At 48.3% G+C, this 18,345-nt stretch overlaps 5 protein-coding genes across 5 annotated transcripts; 1 reads left to right on the plus strand and 4 right to left on the minus strand.

Moving 5' to 3' along the window:
* Positions 1-1,572: 1,572 nt before the first annotated feature.
* EPUS_04952 (uncharacterized protein) lies at positions 1,573-2,623 on the minus strand (the record flags this gene model as incomplete). Its single annotated transcript, XM_007804070.1, has 3 exons — positions 1,573-1,630; positions 1,679-2,507; positions 2,563-2,623. 3 exons carry the CDS (start codon positions 2,621-2,623, stop codon positions 1,573-1,575), a joined length of 948 nt encoding a protein of 315 aa, XP_007802261.1.
* A 772-nt stretch (positions 2,624-3,395) lies between these two features.
* Positions 3,396-4,111, minus strand: EPUS_04953 (uncharacterized protein; the record flags this gene model as incomplete). The annotated part of the gene is made up of 2 exons (XM_007804071.1): positions 3,396-3,528; positions 3,591-4,111. 2 exons carry the CDS (start codon positions 4,109-4,111, stop codon positions 3,396-3,398), a joined length of 654 nt encoding a protein of 217 aa, XP_007802262.1.
* Positions 4,112-6,042: 1,931 nt separating this feature from the next.
* Positions 6,043-7,330, minus strand: EPUS_04954 (uncharacterized protein; the record flags this gene model as incomplete). The annotated part of the gene is made up of 2 exons (XM_007804072.1): positions 6,043-7,235; positions 7,288-7,330. 2 exons carry the CDS (start codon positions 7,328-7,330, stop codon positions 6,043-6,045), a joined length of 1,236 nt encoding a protein of 411 aa, XP_007802263.1.
* A 6,423-nt stretch (positions 7,331-13,753) lies between these two features.
* Positions 13,754-14,275, minus strand: EPUS_04955 (uncharacterized protein; the record flags this gene model as incomplete). The annotated part of the gene is made up of 1 exon (XM_007804073.1): positions 13,754-14,275. One exon carries the CDS (start codon positions 14,273-14,275, stop codon positions 13,754-13,756), a length of 522 nt encoding a protein of 173 aa, XP_007802264.1.
* A 1,093-nt stretch (positions 14,276-15,368) lies between these two features.
* On the plus strand, positions 15,369-18,004 carry EPUS_04956 (uncharacterized protein; the record flags this gene model as incomplete). Its single annotated transcript, XM_007804074.1, has 4 exons — positions 15,369-15,475; positions 15,595-15,779; positions 16,887-17,471; positions 17,541-18,004. The coding sequence occupies 4 exons, from the start codon at positions 15,369-15,371 to the stop codon at positions 18,002-18,004; spliced, it is 1,341 nt and encodes a 446-aa protein (XP_007802265.1).
* Between the last annotated feature and the right edge of the window lie 341 nt (positions 18,005-18,345).

An 18,345-nucleotide genomic window follows, 5' to 3' on the forward strand; every position in this document is an offset into this window, starting at 1 on the left:
TACTAAGAGCCAGAAAGCATAGCTGGCACAAATAACACTTCCTTAAGCTTAACACAGAGATAAAGCTAAACTAAGCCTTAGAACGCACCCTACTATAGGAAAAACCCTGATAAGAAGCGGCTACGCTGCTTGCAGAAACGTGACAACAGCACTAGTCTTATCGCTAAACAGTTAGAGCGTTTCAGCTAGAGAACTAGCGATTATTATAAAGCGCCTATCTAGTAGCCCTCTAGTAAGCCCCAACCCCTGCACAGAGCAGGGAAATCAGCAAGCAGAGATTAAGGATACATTAAGGCCTAGCTAAGGCACAAAGCTCCCTTACCACACAGCTAAGGACTAACAAAATAGGCTTCGCAGACTTCCTCTTTAAGCAGAACTTTCCAGACATCCCCTCACCATCCTGCGAGTACGGTTAGAGAAGACAGACTGCCTAACACGTGGTTATAGACTGCCCGCTACTCTCAGACAGACACAAGATGCTCGCCGCCGCCGGCACGACAGATTACCGCCGTCTTCTCGACGACCCAAAGGCCCTCAAGATAGTAACGCTATGGCTAATGAAGGCTGGGGCCCTCGCCCAGTTTTCGTTCGCTGCTGAACAACTTTGCGCCTAACCATTAACTGTAGCTACAGAGCCCCGTGCACACCGTTGAAGCGCCCTGAAGAACCATCCACTCACTGGCGGTAAGGTTTTCTCCCTAGAAAGGTTTCCTTACGTTTGTTCTTGTCTGTTTTTAAGGGCTATAACTACCCTTAATTGTACGTATCCCCCGCATGGACCAGCCCTAGGCCAGGACCACATTGGTGTAAGAATCAAATAAATAAATACCTTCTCCGCCTGTATTGTGGCAAATCCTGCTGGGAGAAAATCTCACTTCGACTTCGACATGGTTCGGTCCGCGAAGAGCGAATGTTGCAACAGATCACGGCGTAAGAGGCATACCCATTTGGTATCTGGTTACTCTGTACTTGTAGGGTGTCGTTGCAGTCGGTACTGGGAGGAAGTAAGGGGGTTCTGCAGCCAAGATTCAGGGGCTGTTCGCCGCCACTTTTTTGCAGAAGACGAAAGTTATTGCTCCAAAGATAGTTGGAGAGTCGGTCACAGTTTTCGATATGAAGTGAAGAGTGATTTGTGGTCGCAAAGTTTGGAATATCACAAGTGGACATCGTCACCTACATCAAAGGTGCTGAAGAATATGAGAACTTTCGAGACTGTAAAGTGGGAATGGTATTGATTGTTGCTATCTGCTTTTGCAAAACTTGGGCATAAAGCCGGACTAGGCTAGGTCTTTTGGGGTATCATGCTGATAAAGAGAGAAATCGTGTCGCTAACACTCATGGATTATGGTCAAGCAGAGGTAACTCCCCAACTGACCATGATCACTGTCATCAATACCATTTCATACCTCTGCAAACCCTGCTTCAAGTCATGTGATTGGCTGTGGGCAAGAGGCCTTTCCGAAAGTTTGCGAACAATCTGCCATGGCACGGAGTTGAGCTGTCGGAAATGTCTTGACTTCAATCGAAGAGCGAGAGCGGACACATTGAGATCAAAGATAAGGCTGTTGGAGTTTATCGGCGAGTCTCGTTACCGCCATAGGTCTTGGAGCCATCCATATCAGAGTCAACGCTGCTTGAATATCAGATATTATACATGAAGAGGACATGAATGACTCACCGAGGGTCAAGCTTGTTGAGAAGGTTAGAATTATGAGGACCAGCAGTGTCATGAGCAGTACCAGAACCAGGAGCCATGGAGGAAGTGTTGTGACCAGTACCATAACCAGTACCAGTAGACGTACCATAGCCAGCACCCGTAGAGCCAACATTGGTGCGATGATCCATATCGGAATCAACGCGAGGGTCTGCTTTGTTCATCAAGTTGGAGCTATGTGGACCAACATTGGTTGAGCCATGAGTCGTTCCATACCCGCTGGTAGAGCTACCCATGGTGGAGGTGGGATTGTTGCGCCCATCCGTGTCGGAATCAACACGAGGGTCCAGCTTGTTCATCAAGTTTGAGCTGTGTGGGCCAGCATTGGTCGAACCGTGAGTGGTGGTGTCATGAGCGGTGCTGTGATGGGTGCCGTAAGTAGTACCAAAGCCGCTGGTCGAACTGCCCATGGTAGAGGATGGGTTATTGCGATTGTCCATATCAGAGTCGACACGAGGATCCATCTTGTTCATGAGATTGGAGTCGTGGGGACCGACGTTGCTTGAGCCATGAGTGGTGCTCGTGCCAGTCCCGTAGCCGGTGTGAGAACTGCCCATGGTGGAAGCTGGGTTGTTACGGTTGTCCATGTCAGAGTCAACACGAGGGTCCATTTTGTTCATGAGATTCGAGCTGTGAGGACCGGCGTTGCTTGAGCCATGAGTTGTGCCGCCAGTAGTGCCAAAGCCGGTGTGGCTGGTCGAGGTTGGGTGGTTGCGGTGACTCATGTCCGAATCGACTCTCGGATCAGCCGTGTTGGCAATGTTGGAAGAATGAGGACCGGCATTATCAGTAGCTGGAAGAAGGTCAATCGGGATTCAAGGTCAGGTCAAGGGTCAAGGACAACATACTGTGATGACCATGCTTGTCACCGGTGACGGCATCTTTGACCTTGTTGATGAGGTTCGACATGATGAATGGTAAGAAGGTTTGATTGGGGATTGTATTGCTTTGGTGGGTTGAGTTTGTCAGTTGATTGTGGTTGTGGTAGTGGTTGATGGAGAAAGATAGAGTAGGTGGGTAGAAGGTAGACTTAAGTATTCACAGGCATGTATGTGTTCAATGTGAATTGGCAAGGGCATTGAAGATGAACCTTGGCGTGTCGATGGCATGTACCAATGGCGCAAGCTTGTGAAATGGATCTTCTACAGCTCTACTACGAGTAGTACGTCACTTCTGTGCAACGCAAGTTTGCTTGGAAGCTTACTACTACGTACGCACAACGAAAAAGGGACTGAAGTCTGGACCAATCATGTCCATCATGCTGGAACAAATTGCGGGTTTTAACGGTGGTGTGGCAGGGTATTGACCGGGGAGATGCCCGATCGACATCTCCAAGAGGTCATCCCGCAGGAACCAACATCTGGCATTTTTCCATGTCATGGCAGGGCGATCGAGCGGCGGTTCTTTTCAATTGGAAGATCGAAAAGCTGAAGGAAGACGAGGTCAGGAGGTGAGGAGGGGCTTTCAGCTAACTACGTCATCATGCCGCCTTAGCTGTCGATCTGTGGCTGGTGAGGTCCCTCTTCAACTACGTAGTACTACGTACACAATCGAGCACAGCCACATTCGCCAGAGAGACTCAACCTTGCCGACTGCATCTTGATTGCTAACAAAGGACAAGACCTACATACGCTTCCAAGCTATATGTGTTGTTGCATGGCTGAGCTAACAGATCCAACTACTATTTGTAGAAAGCAGACCAGTCCGTGCGAACCGTAGCATTCAGAATCTGGAAGCCTATGTTGGGATCCAGTTTTCCCACTTTAATGGTGTGGTAGTGCGTCCATCTGACTTTGGTGCCTTTCTTCTTGCCTCTGTTTGAGTGAAAAAATACATTAGTTTGCCTCAAGTTAGCATCAATCTGCCCTTCACTTACCCATACGGTTTCTTCAATGTCGCGATATAAGTGGCCTTCCAAACCCCAGTCAGACAATCATTGCCCTCCATCCCACCAGAGGAAAGTTCATTCTCATCCAAGTGAATATCACCAAGGACGTTGCGGATCTTTGGTATAACTTCCGTCAATATGTTGCTGAATTCGCGTCTCGACTTGGCCCACCTCCCTGGGGCAGCTAACTTCTTGCCTTTTTGCTCGGCTGGATAGTTGGGGGTTGTATCGGTGATGCTAAACTGGTCCCAGAACCAATCTTGAGTATACCCTTCGTAGCTTCCAAATTGTTTCTTGATGTCGGGGTCGTAAAAGCTACGCAGGAAATATTTCGATAGAGAATGGAGATATCTGGCAGTGGGACAGCCTGGTGGAGCTTTTGGAGGAGGTTTCCTAGGCTCTATAGCGGCGACGGCCGACACAGGATTCGGCGGCGCCGCATCAACAAGGTAAACTAGGCAAAAGGCCGTGAAGGCGAGGAGGATGAATCGATGGACCGACACACGCATGATGCCGTCAAGAGGGGGTGAAAATAGGAAGGCAGAGATACGTGAGAGATGGGTTTCGTACAGTTCGCTATGGGAGGATCCAGTTTTTATATAGACTATTCTCAACTTCCGGACACATCCATTGGGTTCGTCGATAGCATACACCAGAATTAGTCCTATACGGAGTACCACGGTACTACGCATGAGGTAGAAGTATCCACTGCTCGGCGCTAGTATCTTTGTTGAGAGACAGGCTGCAAATGAGATAAGCGGTTTTGTTATAGTAGAACGAAGTGAGTTTGGGAGGTAATAGAGCGTCAAGGGTTGCCCCAGAATAGTTCCTCTGACGGAGACCAATATGGTGTACACGAAATATTCATCCACAGGGAAGCATGATTTGATGGTTCTTGAAGCTCGGACCTTGGGTAGTTGATACCCTGATGTTAATGCAGGGGGTTGACGACTAACTCGGTACCTGTCGCCTACTTTTGGGGAGGGTGGAAGGCGTGGGGAGGATGGATGCTTGCGGTTCCGCTCTTAGCGGCTCGACCTTATTCGATTTGGGGAAATGCATCGTATATACTCCGTAGCGTGAAGAGAATGGGCAATCGGAGGACGATGTGACTATACTTGAACTGATCGGGTACTAGTTGATCCTATGGGTACGAAGAAACACCCCTTGTTCTGTTCGACCTCGAAACCCACCTTGTCAAGGGATAGCGGCCTTGCTTAAGCTTCAACAGACTACTATGCTAGTTACAGGCAGAAGTAGTGTCGGTGGGGCACTGGAAATCTTCGTTCTGCGCTAGAAACGGTATCATCAAACGAAAGCGCTTGTTGCCCATTGCCTTGGGGAAAGGGCCGTTCGGCGTATCCGAAGGATGATTTCGATGAGGAAGATCCTAGAAAATTCATAAGTTAGTAAGTCCGTAGAGGATCTTAAAACGCGCAAATAGCCAGAACATACGTCCAGAATTAATAGAATGGAGATACGACACCAAAATTTCAAGATGCGTATCAAAAGGGTAAAGCACGAGCTGCCTTGACGCCCCACCGACATATTTCTGCCTGTAACCGTAGTACTCCGTTCGGTTGACACATGATCGAAGATCCTGCCTAGGTACGGAGTACTCACAACGCACCCACAAAAGATGCTGTCGGCTAGTTTTGAAGAGGATCAGTGCATTTCGATTCCTAGGGAAACTGGAGATGAAATGGTATAGTGATGATGAAACAGTAGCTCCTCATGTACAAGGCATTTCAATTACGCTCGAGTCGTGACGAGAGGCTCTATTATGTCTAGTGCCATGGCCATAATACGTTCCGAATGAAGCTGATGCTCGCTCTTCCCGTGGAACAGACTTGTTATTTGGTAAAGAATGGTCTCCTGACTGGCGGCCCTGACTTGAGACTTGAATTACTTCGACCCTCGAAAAGTTCAGGCATACAGCGAGCCGGGGACTGCCTTGATGCAAAGCACGATTGGGCTGATGTGAAATATCTGCAAGTCGTTCGGTCTAGATGGAGAGAAATAAAAGGCGCACGTGTGAGGCTAGTAAAATCCTCTATTAAATCCCCTAAAAGCATCACCACAACTAATTGAGCCAGTTAATTTCAATCTTCACCGTAAAATCCCAACCGACGAACAAGCGGGGTTTTGGGTCCATAGAGATAAATTTACCTATCGGAACTCCCATGTCTACTTCTGATAGTCTTGTCTGTTAGAATTGAGCAAATTCAAAATGATCATTCACCACCCTGAGGCATATCCTCATGCAATTTATCGCTATCTTAACCACTTCAAGGAAAATAACTGGGATTGCACCGTCGACCATCGAGCGCCAACCAAAGATCTACGACGTCTTCTCCCGAGTAAATTTTCTGATCACCGTAAACATTCTTTCAGTACACCTATGCTCCAACATTAAGAACCGGCTTCAGATGCCACCTAATCATTGATGTTCCGACATCTGACAGATACTCTTCCCTCCAAACATGACTTCTGTATAGTTGATGAACGATCCGACCGCAATTTTGACATTCTGGATGATGTCGTCTGTTGTGGCATCAAAACAAGCCATCAGCGCATCAAACCCCAGCATCTTTGGCGTTCCCCATGGAGTGTCGTCGTCCTGTTCGCCCTGTGGAGTTTCATAGAGCCGACTAAAATACTCGCATTCTGTCTCTGGCTCATTACTGCGCCTGAGAGGTTCTTGATTCGTGCTGACTTCATGTTGAAGCGAGTTGAATAGAAGGTTTGCCTCAATTCTGCCGCGGTACGCACATGGCGATGATTGTCTGTCTCGAGGTGTTGCTATTTCCGCAACGGAAGATTCTGTAGCAAAAGAACGATCGAGTAGTGGATCGAATGTCGTTCGAGGCGAAGAGCGTTTATTTGGTGGTGTCTGGAAAGGATCTTCTCGACTTCCATCATTCTGCATTCCCTCGTCGGACCAAGCACTCTCAGACGAAGTGAAGACCCTGAACGCGCTTTTGTATTCGTCATCGTCATGAATAGACGACTGAATCTGTAAGGGGGGAGTGATGGAAGATCCGCGCTCGAAAGTATTACCCACCCAATCATACGTTCGAAGTGCTGCCATTTGAGTCAGAGCAACTTCATTCGCCTGTCGCTCTGACTCCGCCGCTTGAAGCGTCTCTTCCTCGGTCAATGAAAGCTCTGTTATCCAATCGCCCTCGTACCAGAGTATATCCCTGCTCATTTCATTCGATCGTTCTTCATTATCCTCCAAAGCTGGACATTGTTCACTCGCGAAGCTACCTGATCGATCTTGAAGCTGAGTGCTGTTGGGATGGTCATTGGAAAGATGCAACATGCGCGAGCGCTTTGGTGACGAAGCTGACACCAGTTTCGATTGTGCAAGTTTCACAAGGTCATTTGCGTCATGTGAGGGAATAGAGCTGCCCATGAAACCACCGTTACTTTCCACAGCCTTTTCAGTCGCTGAAGTCAAGCTTGGAGTTCGAAAACCACCTGCTTGTCGAACTTTTTCTTCTGTTGGATCCATCGAGTCTGCTAAGAAACCGCCCCTCTCTTTCGACTTTGGGTGTTTCTCAACACCAGGGTAGAGCTCCTCACCAATCATCCACGGGCTCTGAATTACTCTGGATTGTACTTTCCCATCTAGCATCGAGTCAGTATTCTGAAAACTCTCTAGGCGTCTTGAAAAGCTTACTACGAAAGTATAGATCATTGCGCTCGATCGAGTAAGAAGACATGATTCTACGCTAGGAGAACCACTTGCAACCAGGGTATGAGTATGATGCAAATGATAGAAAGGTTGTGGGCGCTTCATGCACCAGAGAGTCTGTGAGACCAAGTTATAACATGGGGAAATTCTTTACGTTGCCTACTTGTCTCTCTTCTGCACAATGAAAACAGAATACGCGCAAATAAGCCGAGTCATCTCTCTACTCATTGTATGCAGCATCCGACGTGTTCCACGCTCCTCAAGTAGGGAGCCAAGTTCGTTGTTTCAAGAAGAGGATGTGTTTACGGAGTGATTAAAAGAGAAAAGGGTGAGTGGCCCACATGAAATCCCATGGGCCAGAACTTCGTCTCAGAGTTCCATAGGCCAAACTACAACTCTGGCACTTGAAAATGGAGGCTGCTAAATAGGTTTGCAGATATTTGAAAGACGGCTCTGACCCATTGCTGCATTCTACAAGACCTTCTTCCACTGGCGGGCTTGGACATGGACTACTTGCAATGCAGGAGCTTTGGCCATTCTCATGTGCAATACAATACGTCGTCGCCTGCGTATTTGTTCCTACAGCCCATCCCCGGACCAGGTTTTCTACCTGGGTTGCGATATGATCTTGGTTGAGTACTGCACTGAGCGGAACACTTGTGATAAGGGAGACTGATCAAACCCCCACCCGGAATTTCTGAGGCTATCAGACTTTCCATAGGAGAAGCTTCCCTTTATTGGGAAGAAAAGTTCATTCTCGAGCCACGCATCACTATGGATGTTCCCCAACATTATGGCCAAGGCTTGGTTGTATAGGCTAAGACTGCTATGGTCTATGCAACAGACGACCTTGGAATCATCTGGGATGTCAAACCCGGCATCTTGCTCTGGCACATATCAAGCTCAGATGATGGAAATGAAACTGCACGTTCAATGTCGGATATTGGTAACATCATGCCAAGAGTTCCAATGAATGACCCAGTACTCCGTACTTTGATGTCTGATCGAAGTGCGATGTGCAAAAGCCAACATGCATCCGTGGAGAAAGGCATCTAAATTACTCAGAGGCAGGGCATGGTCTATTTCCGCATTGTGTTGGTGTGAGAGCAGCCCTACCTCCACAGCACTATTTCCTCCAATCAAAGTATACCTTAGCCCTATCCAAATATGCTTTTGAGGCTGGTCTTATACCAAAGTTCCTCTTTTCGGTTAGCTGAGGTGGATTGTCTAGCCTCGAAGCCTTCTAGGGCGTGCCACATGATTACACCCTGTTTAGGAAGTTCGAGTCGATGCTGATTGCATTCTCGTTCCAAGCAATTGGCACTGCGTTGCCAACCGCACAATGTCTGTCGGGTTCAGGGAACGTCGGACCAAATTACTACGATTCCTCAACATTGATCCCCTCTTCCACCTTTTTAATCGTAGCCTTGCCTGTATCAAATCATAGATCAGTGGGTCCATTCGACTCAAATTGAGTCAAATAAACCGAATCCGTGCTTTTGTCAAATCAAATCAAGAATTTGAAATTTGAAAAATTACTAGTACAGTAGTAGTCAGGTGGAAGTCTTCGCAGGAAAGTCTTTGCATTTCAAATACTCTGTATTCAGGGTAAAATTTGATGAAAAGATAAAAGTCTTGGCGGACACTTTTTATGGGATGAAAATCCTTGACACTGGCCGTCCTCATGACCAAACATGACTACCATTGGCAAATCCAATGCGGGTCATGACTTGAAAGTTTATTTGATTTGATGGATACACTGGTCTGGATGAAAGACAGAATGTCCTACAGTGAGGAGGCAATTTATTCTGAGGTGCAGCTTACATACTCCTTTCGGCCTGCCTGACACGGCTCTGGAGAACATGCCCCTCACCAACGCACCTATCACTTACCCAAACACCATGTCTAAGCGGCACTAGAGCAAACCGTGAGCGGCTACTTCTGGGCATATGACGGCTCGAACCTCATTGGTACTCCCCGTACGTCTCTTCTACGCAAAACAGCGTGGGAAAAGAGACCTTCAGATCCAACTACTACTACTGAGGATACCATGCCGACCTTGCCAGATTCTTTGCCCTTGCCCATGTTTCCTTGGCTGATGCCGCTATCTTCGCTTGGCAGGAAAAGTGGAATTTGGAGTTCTGGCGGCCCGAAGCGTCACTTACGGGTGTCCTGGAATGAACTGGCAACCCTATGGTCGACTCCTTCTGGCTGGAACTGGGTGCACCTGCAACCAACATGCAACGTTCGCTGAAGCCGGTTTCAAGCTGCTCGTTTGTTCTGCAATTTACTGCGTCAAGCGTCAAATTTGTCTTTCTAGTTTGTACACCTTACAACGAGGGTGAACGTCTCCTGGATTACATTTTCCAATGAATTCGTGGCCCAATATTGTAGTTACAGCACATTCGATCTACATTGACCTTGGGAGTGTTGATAGAATCTTTGTAGTCTTCAATGTGGGATTATTGGTTATTCTTCCCAAGAGTGACCTACTACGTAAATCAAGTCTTATTCTAAGCCCGGCGGTGATTAGGGAAATACATTACATTTAGGAGGCTGCTGCGGGTAATTCGTGTGGCCCTACAGAGCTATCGAAGATAGACCAGTACAGGCAGCAATTAATGGAAGCCATTTATAAAGTGAATTGCTATGCACCCTCGCATAGTATGAATGCTGGTTCGCATGAATGCGATTTCACTACACTCTTAGGATGTTTCTTTAAAACCAGGACCACAAATCTAGGAGATAAGAAACTCATTTCGCATGAAGACGGCGGAGGGTTTCATCTTGCTTTAATCCACACAATCTACGCTTTATCATCCAGTTCAGCAGGCTTCTCTCCTATCACATTCTAGCTAAGGCAGAGCTTTAAAGCTTGGTACTAGTACCCAGTCTCATCCTTCCAGCATTTCTACGAATAATGACTCCAGAGTTCCGAGGCGTTGCGGGGTTCGCAACGCCTAGTATCACTACGTCCCATATTGATGCTACGACCGTGAACCTCCAATTGAGAAAGAACATTCGAACGGCGTAAAACGAGGCGGACAAATATGCTAATTGAACTTTATGCCGAAAAGTACACCTCAATCGATGTCTTGGTGGATACTATGTCATCGAATGACCTTAGCCACTAGGGGCTAAATTATATCCACCACAATTTTGACCGAGATTTCGCCGAAATAGTTTGAGACAGCCTTTACCCAACTTCTGATTCCGAGGATTGATCAGACAGCTCTGGCGTTGGCATGCTACGGACCTCTCTCAATGACCATTCATTATAGAACACCTCCTTCCACTTAGCAACAATACGCTCCTGCCCGTTATGTTTAAGCACCTTTGATCTCCACCAATCTAACATCACGTTATAATCATCTATGTCAATTAGTCAGTAAAGTTCTCAGATTGTACGAACGGATACTGTCATACGACGAGCTTTGTGCCAACTCCAAGTTGGTAGCTTTCTAGCTATATTGGTGCCACGAGTTCTTGGGACCCGGGTTTTGTTTGCGTGAATCGTACCTATCAGTATTGCCATCTGCAGATTTGTGACAGGGGCCGGCTCGGCACAGTCGGATGTATCGATATAGGACGCAGATAATCGATCAGCATTCGTAGTGGTCGCCGACTGTCCATCCAAAGGCTGTAGGGCCATCTCTTCACGCTTCAAAAAGATCATTTGCCCTTGGAGTGCTGCTTTCATTACTGCTGCGACAAGACAGATCAGATGCTGGTTGATATTCGAGGAGAAGTCAAGACTTGAAAAATGATTGTTGTCTTTCTCAAAATACTTGAGCCAAAGTAATTGGAATAACGCCGGAGTTTCAAAGAAGCCCTAAAACCTTTAGCATAAATCCCAAGAGTCATGGACACTTACTGTTTGTTGACTTGGTGAACTGCAAAGAAATTGCATCTTGTCGAACAACCAATTGACATCTTGCAGATTTCGAACGCTCTTGCCAGTAACGAAGTCAAGCCTGTCTTGAATCAAGAGACTTCGACATCTCGATAGAAGATATGATCTGGTCTGACCTTGTTTCCGATGTAGCTGTCCGAGTTAAGTATCCCACACGATATATGAAGATGGTTTCGTACCTGTAAGAGCGTTTTAGAGTCGAGCTCTATATCCTGCCAAATTGCCTTAGTCTGCCGCTCTTCCATCCAAAGCTTCCGAATTAGCTGTTCTGAATCGATAGACCCAGCATGCTTCTTTCCTCGGACACGAATATTGAAATGCATCGATGAAGAATGTAGAATGCTCAATTATCGTTTCCAAATGCTGTTTCAGCCGCTCTTTTGGAGTTTCTGCCTCAATAGGTTGACAAACGTCGCCGGTGGTGTTTGGCTTTAGGGTAGAAGCTAATAGAGATTCTGAGGATACTAGTTTGTCTGAGTCTCGATTGAACGCGGGACCAGGGTCTGAACTAAGATCAGGCGATGATGTTGCTGTCGCTGGTATATTCCTTGTTGTGGTGTCAGTAGGAAGTAGTGACTTTCCGGAGCGTTTGTAAGGATACCGATCAGAGACGAACGCAGGAGTCGGTAGCACCAGATCGGGGACGCGGAGATGAGCACTTTCTTCTCTTCTGATTTGCAAACCATAAGTACTAGATATTATTGCACACATTGAGTACTGACTTGCCTTTTTGGGTATGAGCTCGAGTGGTTCGTCCTTACTTGAAACTTCAATTGTATCGGCAGTCTGATCGGGAAAATGATCGCTCAAATTCGGAGCTGTACGTCGACGTTTAGGCGGAGAGGTGTGCTGTTCAACATCATCAGAGAATATAAGAGTTTTTGGATGGTTGATATGATTGTGTATTAACCATGTCGCTTCTGTGTATGTCATAGCCTTGCTGCGAAGATATTGGTCGTTTCCTTAGGGTGTGCCGAAGTTTTTGAGATGGTATCGTGGTAGAGCTGTATTATATCTGGATTAGCTGACATCATAAGGGATTAGAGAATGTTTTTCTAGCACTGAGGACTCTGACATATTGAAGGTACAAAGTGGTTGTATACCGAATGTAAAGACTCGTTGAGATGTGACATACTAGTAGAGAGTGGCTTGAAGACTTGTTATGTTGATTGGGTCTGGATTTAGTTGAGGGCTAAGCTCTATTCTAGCCTCCTCAAGTTGCACATTCTGAAGATCATGCTGGAGGCTTCCGAGGCCGGGTGCAACAACTCGTGGCCGACTCTCTGCCGAAACTCACACTTAAAGAGCGGCCACGAATTGTTACACCCGGCCTCAGAAGTCATAAAGTTCTGCCAAGCATACAAGGGAAAGATCATAAAGTTCATTCTCCAGCAATAGTATGACAATGGCCGCTAATCCGCTCTGCCTTTCCGCTTCCCTTTCATGTGATGCACCAAATTGTCCCTCCACTGGCGGCCTCTGCTTTTGTCATCGTTTCGTTTGTATACCTTAAGTCTGGTCATCATTTGCTTCGATATGCTTTTTTCTGGTTTGTCATCGCTCTCATATTTCCGAAGAAGCTGGCCAAGTTGGGGTCGATCTTCATCCGACATCACCTACGTACCTGGTTCTGCATTCTCGATCTCCTTGACAACACGGCCAAACATGTCGCGCAGCGTCCGAAAGAGGTGATTCCATTGACGAGGTTGACTTCCCGGAACTGGCCAGGCACAATTGATTGCAACGCTGAGGATGAGAAGGCGACTGAGGAGACGATTCCCTGTGATCAAGGTCAGTCGGGTCTTCCAATAGTGACATCCCGTTTACCACTACAAGGCCAGTACTTCTCCACCGCCATATCATAAATATTCTCGAATATCTCTGGGTCCTCCGCCTTATCCATCATGAAATGCATAAGTGATGTTTGAGCATCGGCTGCTAGATTTACCTGACGAAGCTGCCGTATCTCTGACCGGAACGCCTCGCTATAATTGGTGGGGGCCAAAATTGCATGTCGAGCATCCTTCAATCACGCAACTACCTCCAGCTTGACAGCCTCAATATCCTCTTTGACTTGCTGCTGTTTTGTGGTCTGAAGGTGAAGTTCTGCGTTCTCAGCAACCAAATTTTCGAATCCTCAAGCTTACCATTCAGAGTGCGACACTGATCTTGGAATTGGGCAAGTTCCGCCTCCAGCTTCGGTAAGTTGGCCTAGAGTAGGCTAATATCCGCGGACGAGATCATACTTAAGTCGCTTCCTAAGCAAGCGCTCCGTCAAATGCGTCTGGAACGGCCAAAGTATCTTTGCTGCCATTGACCCAGCCGACCAGATCCTCTTTCGCCAGCGCTCCTTCTCTTAAACTTTGGGGCCTCGTGCTGATCGGCCAGGCCAATTTTATCCTATCAGTGGAGTCCCTTGGGGATAGGATTTGCCAATGATGCCCTTGTAAATAGCCCCAAGCCAACACTCGAGGATAAGCAGCTAGGCGGAAAAAACAAGTTCGGAGATCTTCCAAGTGATTTTAGCCACCTCTAAGCTCAATCCTTGACAGCAGCCATGCTCTTCCTCAGCTCCCTCTGCCGCTGCCGACTCTCCAGCTCAAGCCTGCCCACAGCATACTGTAGTCTTTCCTTCTTCTGCCGCAATCTCTTCAATTCTAATGCCTTCACACCGTTCACATCCTTCCCACTACCTTGCCTCGCTCGATCAGGCACCGGCTTAGCTTCCAAAGCACTGTCTCTTCGCCTTCGATCACTCTCTAATCTTCCCTCTAAGAGCTCACTCCGCGCCCTCAGACTCTCCTCCCGCCGTCCCAATTGTGTGATGTGCGCCTCGGCGGTGCCCAGTAGTCCGGTGATGGCTGGTGTGATCTCGTCGAGAATGGACTGTTGGGCTGTGCGTAAAGTAGGTTCGGGAAGTAATTCGAAATGTTGCTGTGTGGTGAGAACTTTTTGCAATCGGCGGTAGTCGGATACGCCGGTATCAAGTAGGTTGATGCTAGATTCGAGGAGGGAGATCGAGGATCGTAGTGAGCTCACTGCTGGACCGAGAGATGACATGCTCGCTACACGTGTGTTGTGAGGTCTCGAAGACCCTTTCAGCAGCAGGCTTGTACGCATAAAACTGCGGTAGTCACTGTTGTCGCTGGTGTTCCTTACGAACGGCAGCTTAGCCGACAAGCTCCGAGATTTGCCTAGCGTTATTTGCGGAGCTTCAACCACGAGCTCAAAGCTCCACGTTACAAAGGTGTGTCACTACAATCGAATCACAAAGTACAGCACACTCTTTCACTACCTCCGAGATGGGGCTCTTACCAAAGAAGTTTCCAGGCAAATTTGGTGCGTACCACAATCTTTATTCGAAGCTCAATTGCTGATGTCTTGTTTGAATAGCCGAACCAATGTGGCCCTTCATGGCTGCTGGACTCATTGTTGCATGGGGAATCAATACGGGTGCGAATGCAATGATGGCTTGTACGGTTCCCTTTCCTACGGACCACACTTTGAATGCTCCTGCAACGGCTTCCTGGACCGCCGAGAATGACACATCTAGCTAACCTCCTTGTTCCTGACTAGCCGACGAATACAGGAACGATCCTCGAAATCCCAACGCAAAGATAGATACAGACAGACCGGCCAAGTGAGCGAGAGCGGAAAAAGGATGGTGGACCGGATGGTGGACCAGAAGGAAGGAAACGGACCAGTGCATATTCTAGATGCTGCATTGTACATACTACAGCTTATAGACGAGGTGAGATCACGGAGAAAATCAGATTCCAAAATCACATCTTGTTGCCCCATTTTCCGTGGGTAACCCCTGAGAATTACTATAAGTCTAGGGAATGCTTGAGGGATTGAGCCAGCAGTACTACTAGTAGTACGGTAGCCTGGTCCTACACCAATTCAACGTGTCTTCTTCAAAGTCCGGTGTAGGCTGTACGGGTTTACTTGGGTTTCCTGCCTTTGATTCAGCCATTGCCTGCCTTCGTAGATGTCAAATTTGTTGCTTGTAGTAGACCTCCGTCTAATTCCAGTGTCACGGTTGGCATGTATATATAAGTCTTGGCGTTCCGGACTGGAAGCGTAAGCGATGGTCTCGAGATCAACACCATCATCCAACCTTCAACGACGCCATTCTTCCAAGTGGACAACCATGTCTCAATTTAGAGCGAAGCGCCTCGACATAGGAGGGTTCATCAACTCAAAGATCATCCGCGATCACACCAAACGGAAAGTCTTTGAGCAACATGAACCGGAAAGGTGAGCATGCCCCATGGGGACATAATATTACTCGAATTATATCCGTCCCTCGTCCCCAACATTCCAATCTGGCCAGCTCTTCACACAGTATATCTATGCGCGATCCCTCTGGCTAACAGGCAGCGCAACCAGACAAGCCCTCCGATACCTGATCCGAAACACAACCCTACCACAAAGCGTACGAGACAAGGCGAAACTACAGTTAGCACGAATGCATTGCTATACCCGATCGACGGCGATCAGGAACAGATGTATCATGGGAGGCGTGGCAAAGGGGGTTTTCAGAGATTTCCGGATGGGAAGGGTGAGTCCTACCCAACCTCTGGCAATCTGAGAGCACCATACCTCTGTACACGGGAAATAGAGATGAGAAGCAACCAAGACTGACGCTCCATCCTGCAGTTCCAATTCCGAATGAATGCGCTTGCAGGAAACTTACCGGGGGTGAAAAAGGCGAGTTGGTGATCTGCTGTATGTCATACTGGAGGCGACAATAGCATGGGAATAGCACTGGGTCGGCATCCACCGCACCAGAAGAATTACATGAAGCGGCATACTCTCTGTGCAATATTCACCCACAGGCCTGGAAGCTTTCTGGGGCACTTATCACCCATCAACCCACATCCCCACCTACGGCTTGACACCGCTTCCTGGAGAATAAAGCTGGCAGCCAGACTCCTTGGCTGGGAGGATGGCAGGCGTGGCAGGCATAAGAGACACCATTCCACCTTTCAGCGCCCTCTTCCACAGCTGTTTTCCGTTGTCGGACCGCTCCCTCACTCTTTGAAATTTCCTGCATCCTTCCCAATTCGGCTAGTTGCATTGGCAACCTCATAACTTCTAACTAGTGACTTTACTGCTGATCGTCAGGCTTTCGATTCAAATTCTTATTTCTTGTATACTGTTTGTGCTTCGACCCAAATTTCCATCTTCTTCTTTCTCGTCTCTCCGCATCATTGTTGTTGTCTACTCTCAATCATCTGCTCCTTATCAACTTCATCCGTCACTGAAGAACTTTCAATCCTAGGATCTCTTCGCAGCTTAACCCGATCCCTCCTGTTCCTGGTTCACTCCTCTGGTTCGATTTCATTTCCATCTCAGCCCGTCATCAGCATGTTTCGTCGTCTCTCAGAAAGCCTGCCGAAAGATCCAGTCTTCCCAGCAGACTTAGAGAAGCTAGGGTAGTAGAATCCAACCTCGTCTCCCTCTTCCTTCCGCTAACCTTCATCTGCAAGCTACTTCATCAATCAGCATGATCAGATCCGCATGATCAGCCACCCAACAGAGAACTATCACTACAGAATCAATCATCGAGAACGTATCAATGAACTCTACAAAGAAGCCCACAACAGTACTCACACGCGCTCTGAAATTCCCTTTTCCTCCCTTCCCAACAGCTAACTCCTTCAAGCATGCATCCGCCGCGAGGTGCTAACCCGCCTCCACTCCCTCAACCTGCACACCCTCCGCCTCCCCCTCAACACACCTGAGTCTTCCCCACACATCCCCATCCTCACCTCCGCCAACCTCTCCACCGCCAAGCGCGTGGTAATCTACTTCGGCGAACGCAACCAGGACCTAGGAATCTTCGCCTACCGCATCATCGGCGGCGACGATGGCATCAACGCCGGGTCCGCCGTTGATTTCGTCAAAGGCATCCAAAGCGGCGCTGCTTCCGGTCCTGGCGACGAAGAGGAAGAGGCTCCTGCTATCGTGATCGCGAATCCAGGACAGCTGATCTGGTGTCGTAGTCAGGGTCGCGCGATGGGGAGGAGGGAGTGGGAGAATCTTCCTATGGAGTCGGCCGTGCATCCGGGCTTCAGGTTGGATGAGGAGACGGGGAGGAATTTGGTGGAGGGGAATAGGGATGAGGTGGAGCATGTGGAGTCTGTGTTTGAACATGTTTTAAGGGGTGCTGGAGGCGGGAGGGCGAGGATTGATGTGATTGGATCGGAGTGGACGGGTGCGGCGGTGGTGAGGTATTTGGGGAGGCATTGTAAGTTCTACTTCCTCTCCCCTTCCCATAATGTGGTGATGTATGGAGTTAGCTGCTGATCTGAATAAGGGGCAACCTGGTCCACCCGCATGAACGGAATCTGCCTCATCGCTCCTCTTCATGGACTTGAAGACCTGCTACCACACAGCCCCGATCCAGCCAGCACCAGCACGGATTCCACCACACAAATGACGGTTGCTTCCTCATTCGCATATTTTATTTCCACCCGCTGCCGCGGTTACGTCGTGGACAAAGCACCAATTGGCACCCTGGTCGAAGGCCGCGCAGAGTTCGGCTGCAATGTGTATGCCAGTGGCGAGCACCATTATGTCGAGTGCATCATGATCAGGGCATGGAGGGACATGCTTGGCTGGTTTGGCAGGTTGAGCAGGGGAGAGCACGGGGCGGAGGAGAAGTGGGAGATGCCTGAATCTGGACTGCGAAAGGAGAACGGAGAAGAGGAAGGACATACGGTGGGAAAGGTGGATGAGATGTGGGCTCCAGATGTTGGGCTTTCAAGTGCTGCGAAGTAGATGTGTATTTGCTTGATAAGGCAGCCCTCCAGGTCATTCCGGACGCCTAGCATGCAACGGCTACCCTACCATGGGGCAAAGATCTAGGGCAAATTGAAATCTGGACTTAATGGACGGTGGCTGGGCAGCCTGCCGCAAGTGTCGTTGTAGACAAAGCTCTATATCATGAAGTGGATGGGTATCTCCTTGATCAAGCACCGGCATATGCAGCCGTGATCTCTCTCTCCCAATTCGCCATCTGCATTGCTTTCTTCGAGAATCGTACAAACCGGAAATGGAATCCGGTAGACCCGTGAGTAGTGGGCGCTCGATGCCGGTACTGGCGCTAGAGATTCCTGCTT

This window comes from Endocarpon pusillum (assembly GCF_000464535.1).
Source record: "Endocarpon pusillum Z07020 unplaced genomic scaffold scaffold2776, whole genome shotgun sequence".
NCBI classification, from domain to species: domain Eukaryota; kingdom Fungi; phylum Ascomycota; class Eurotiomycetes; order Verrucariales; family Verrucariaceae; genus Endocarpon; species Endocarpon pusillum.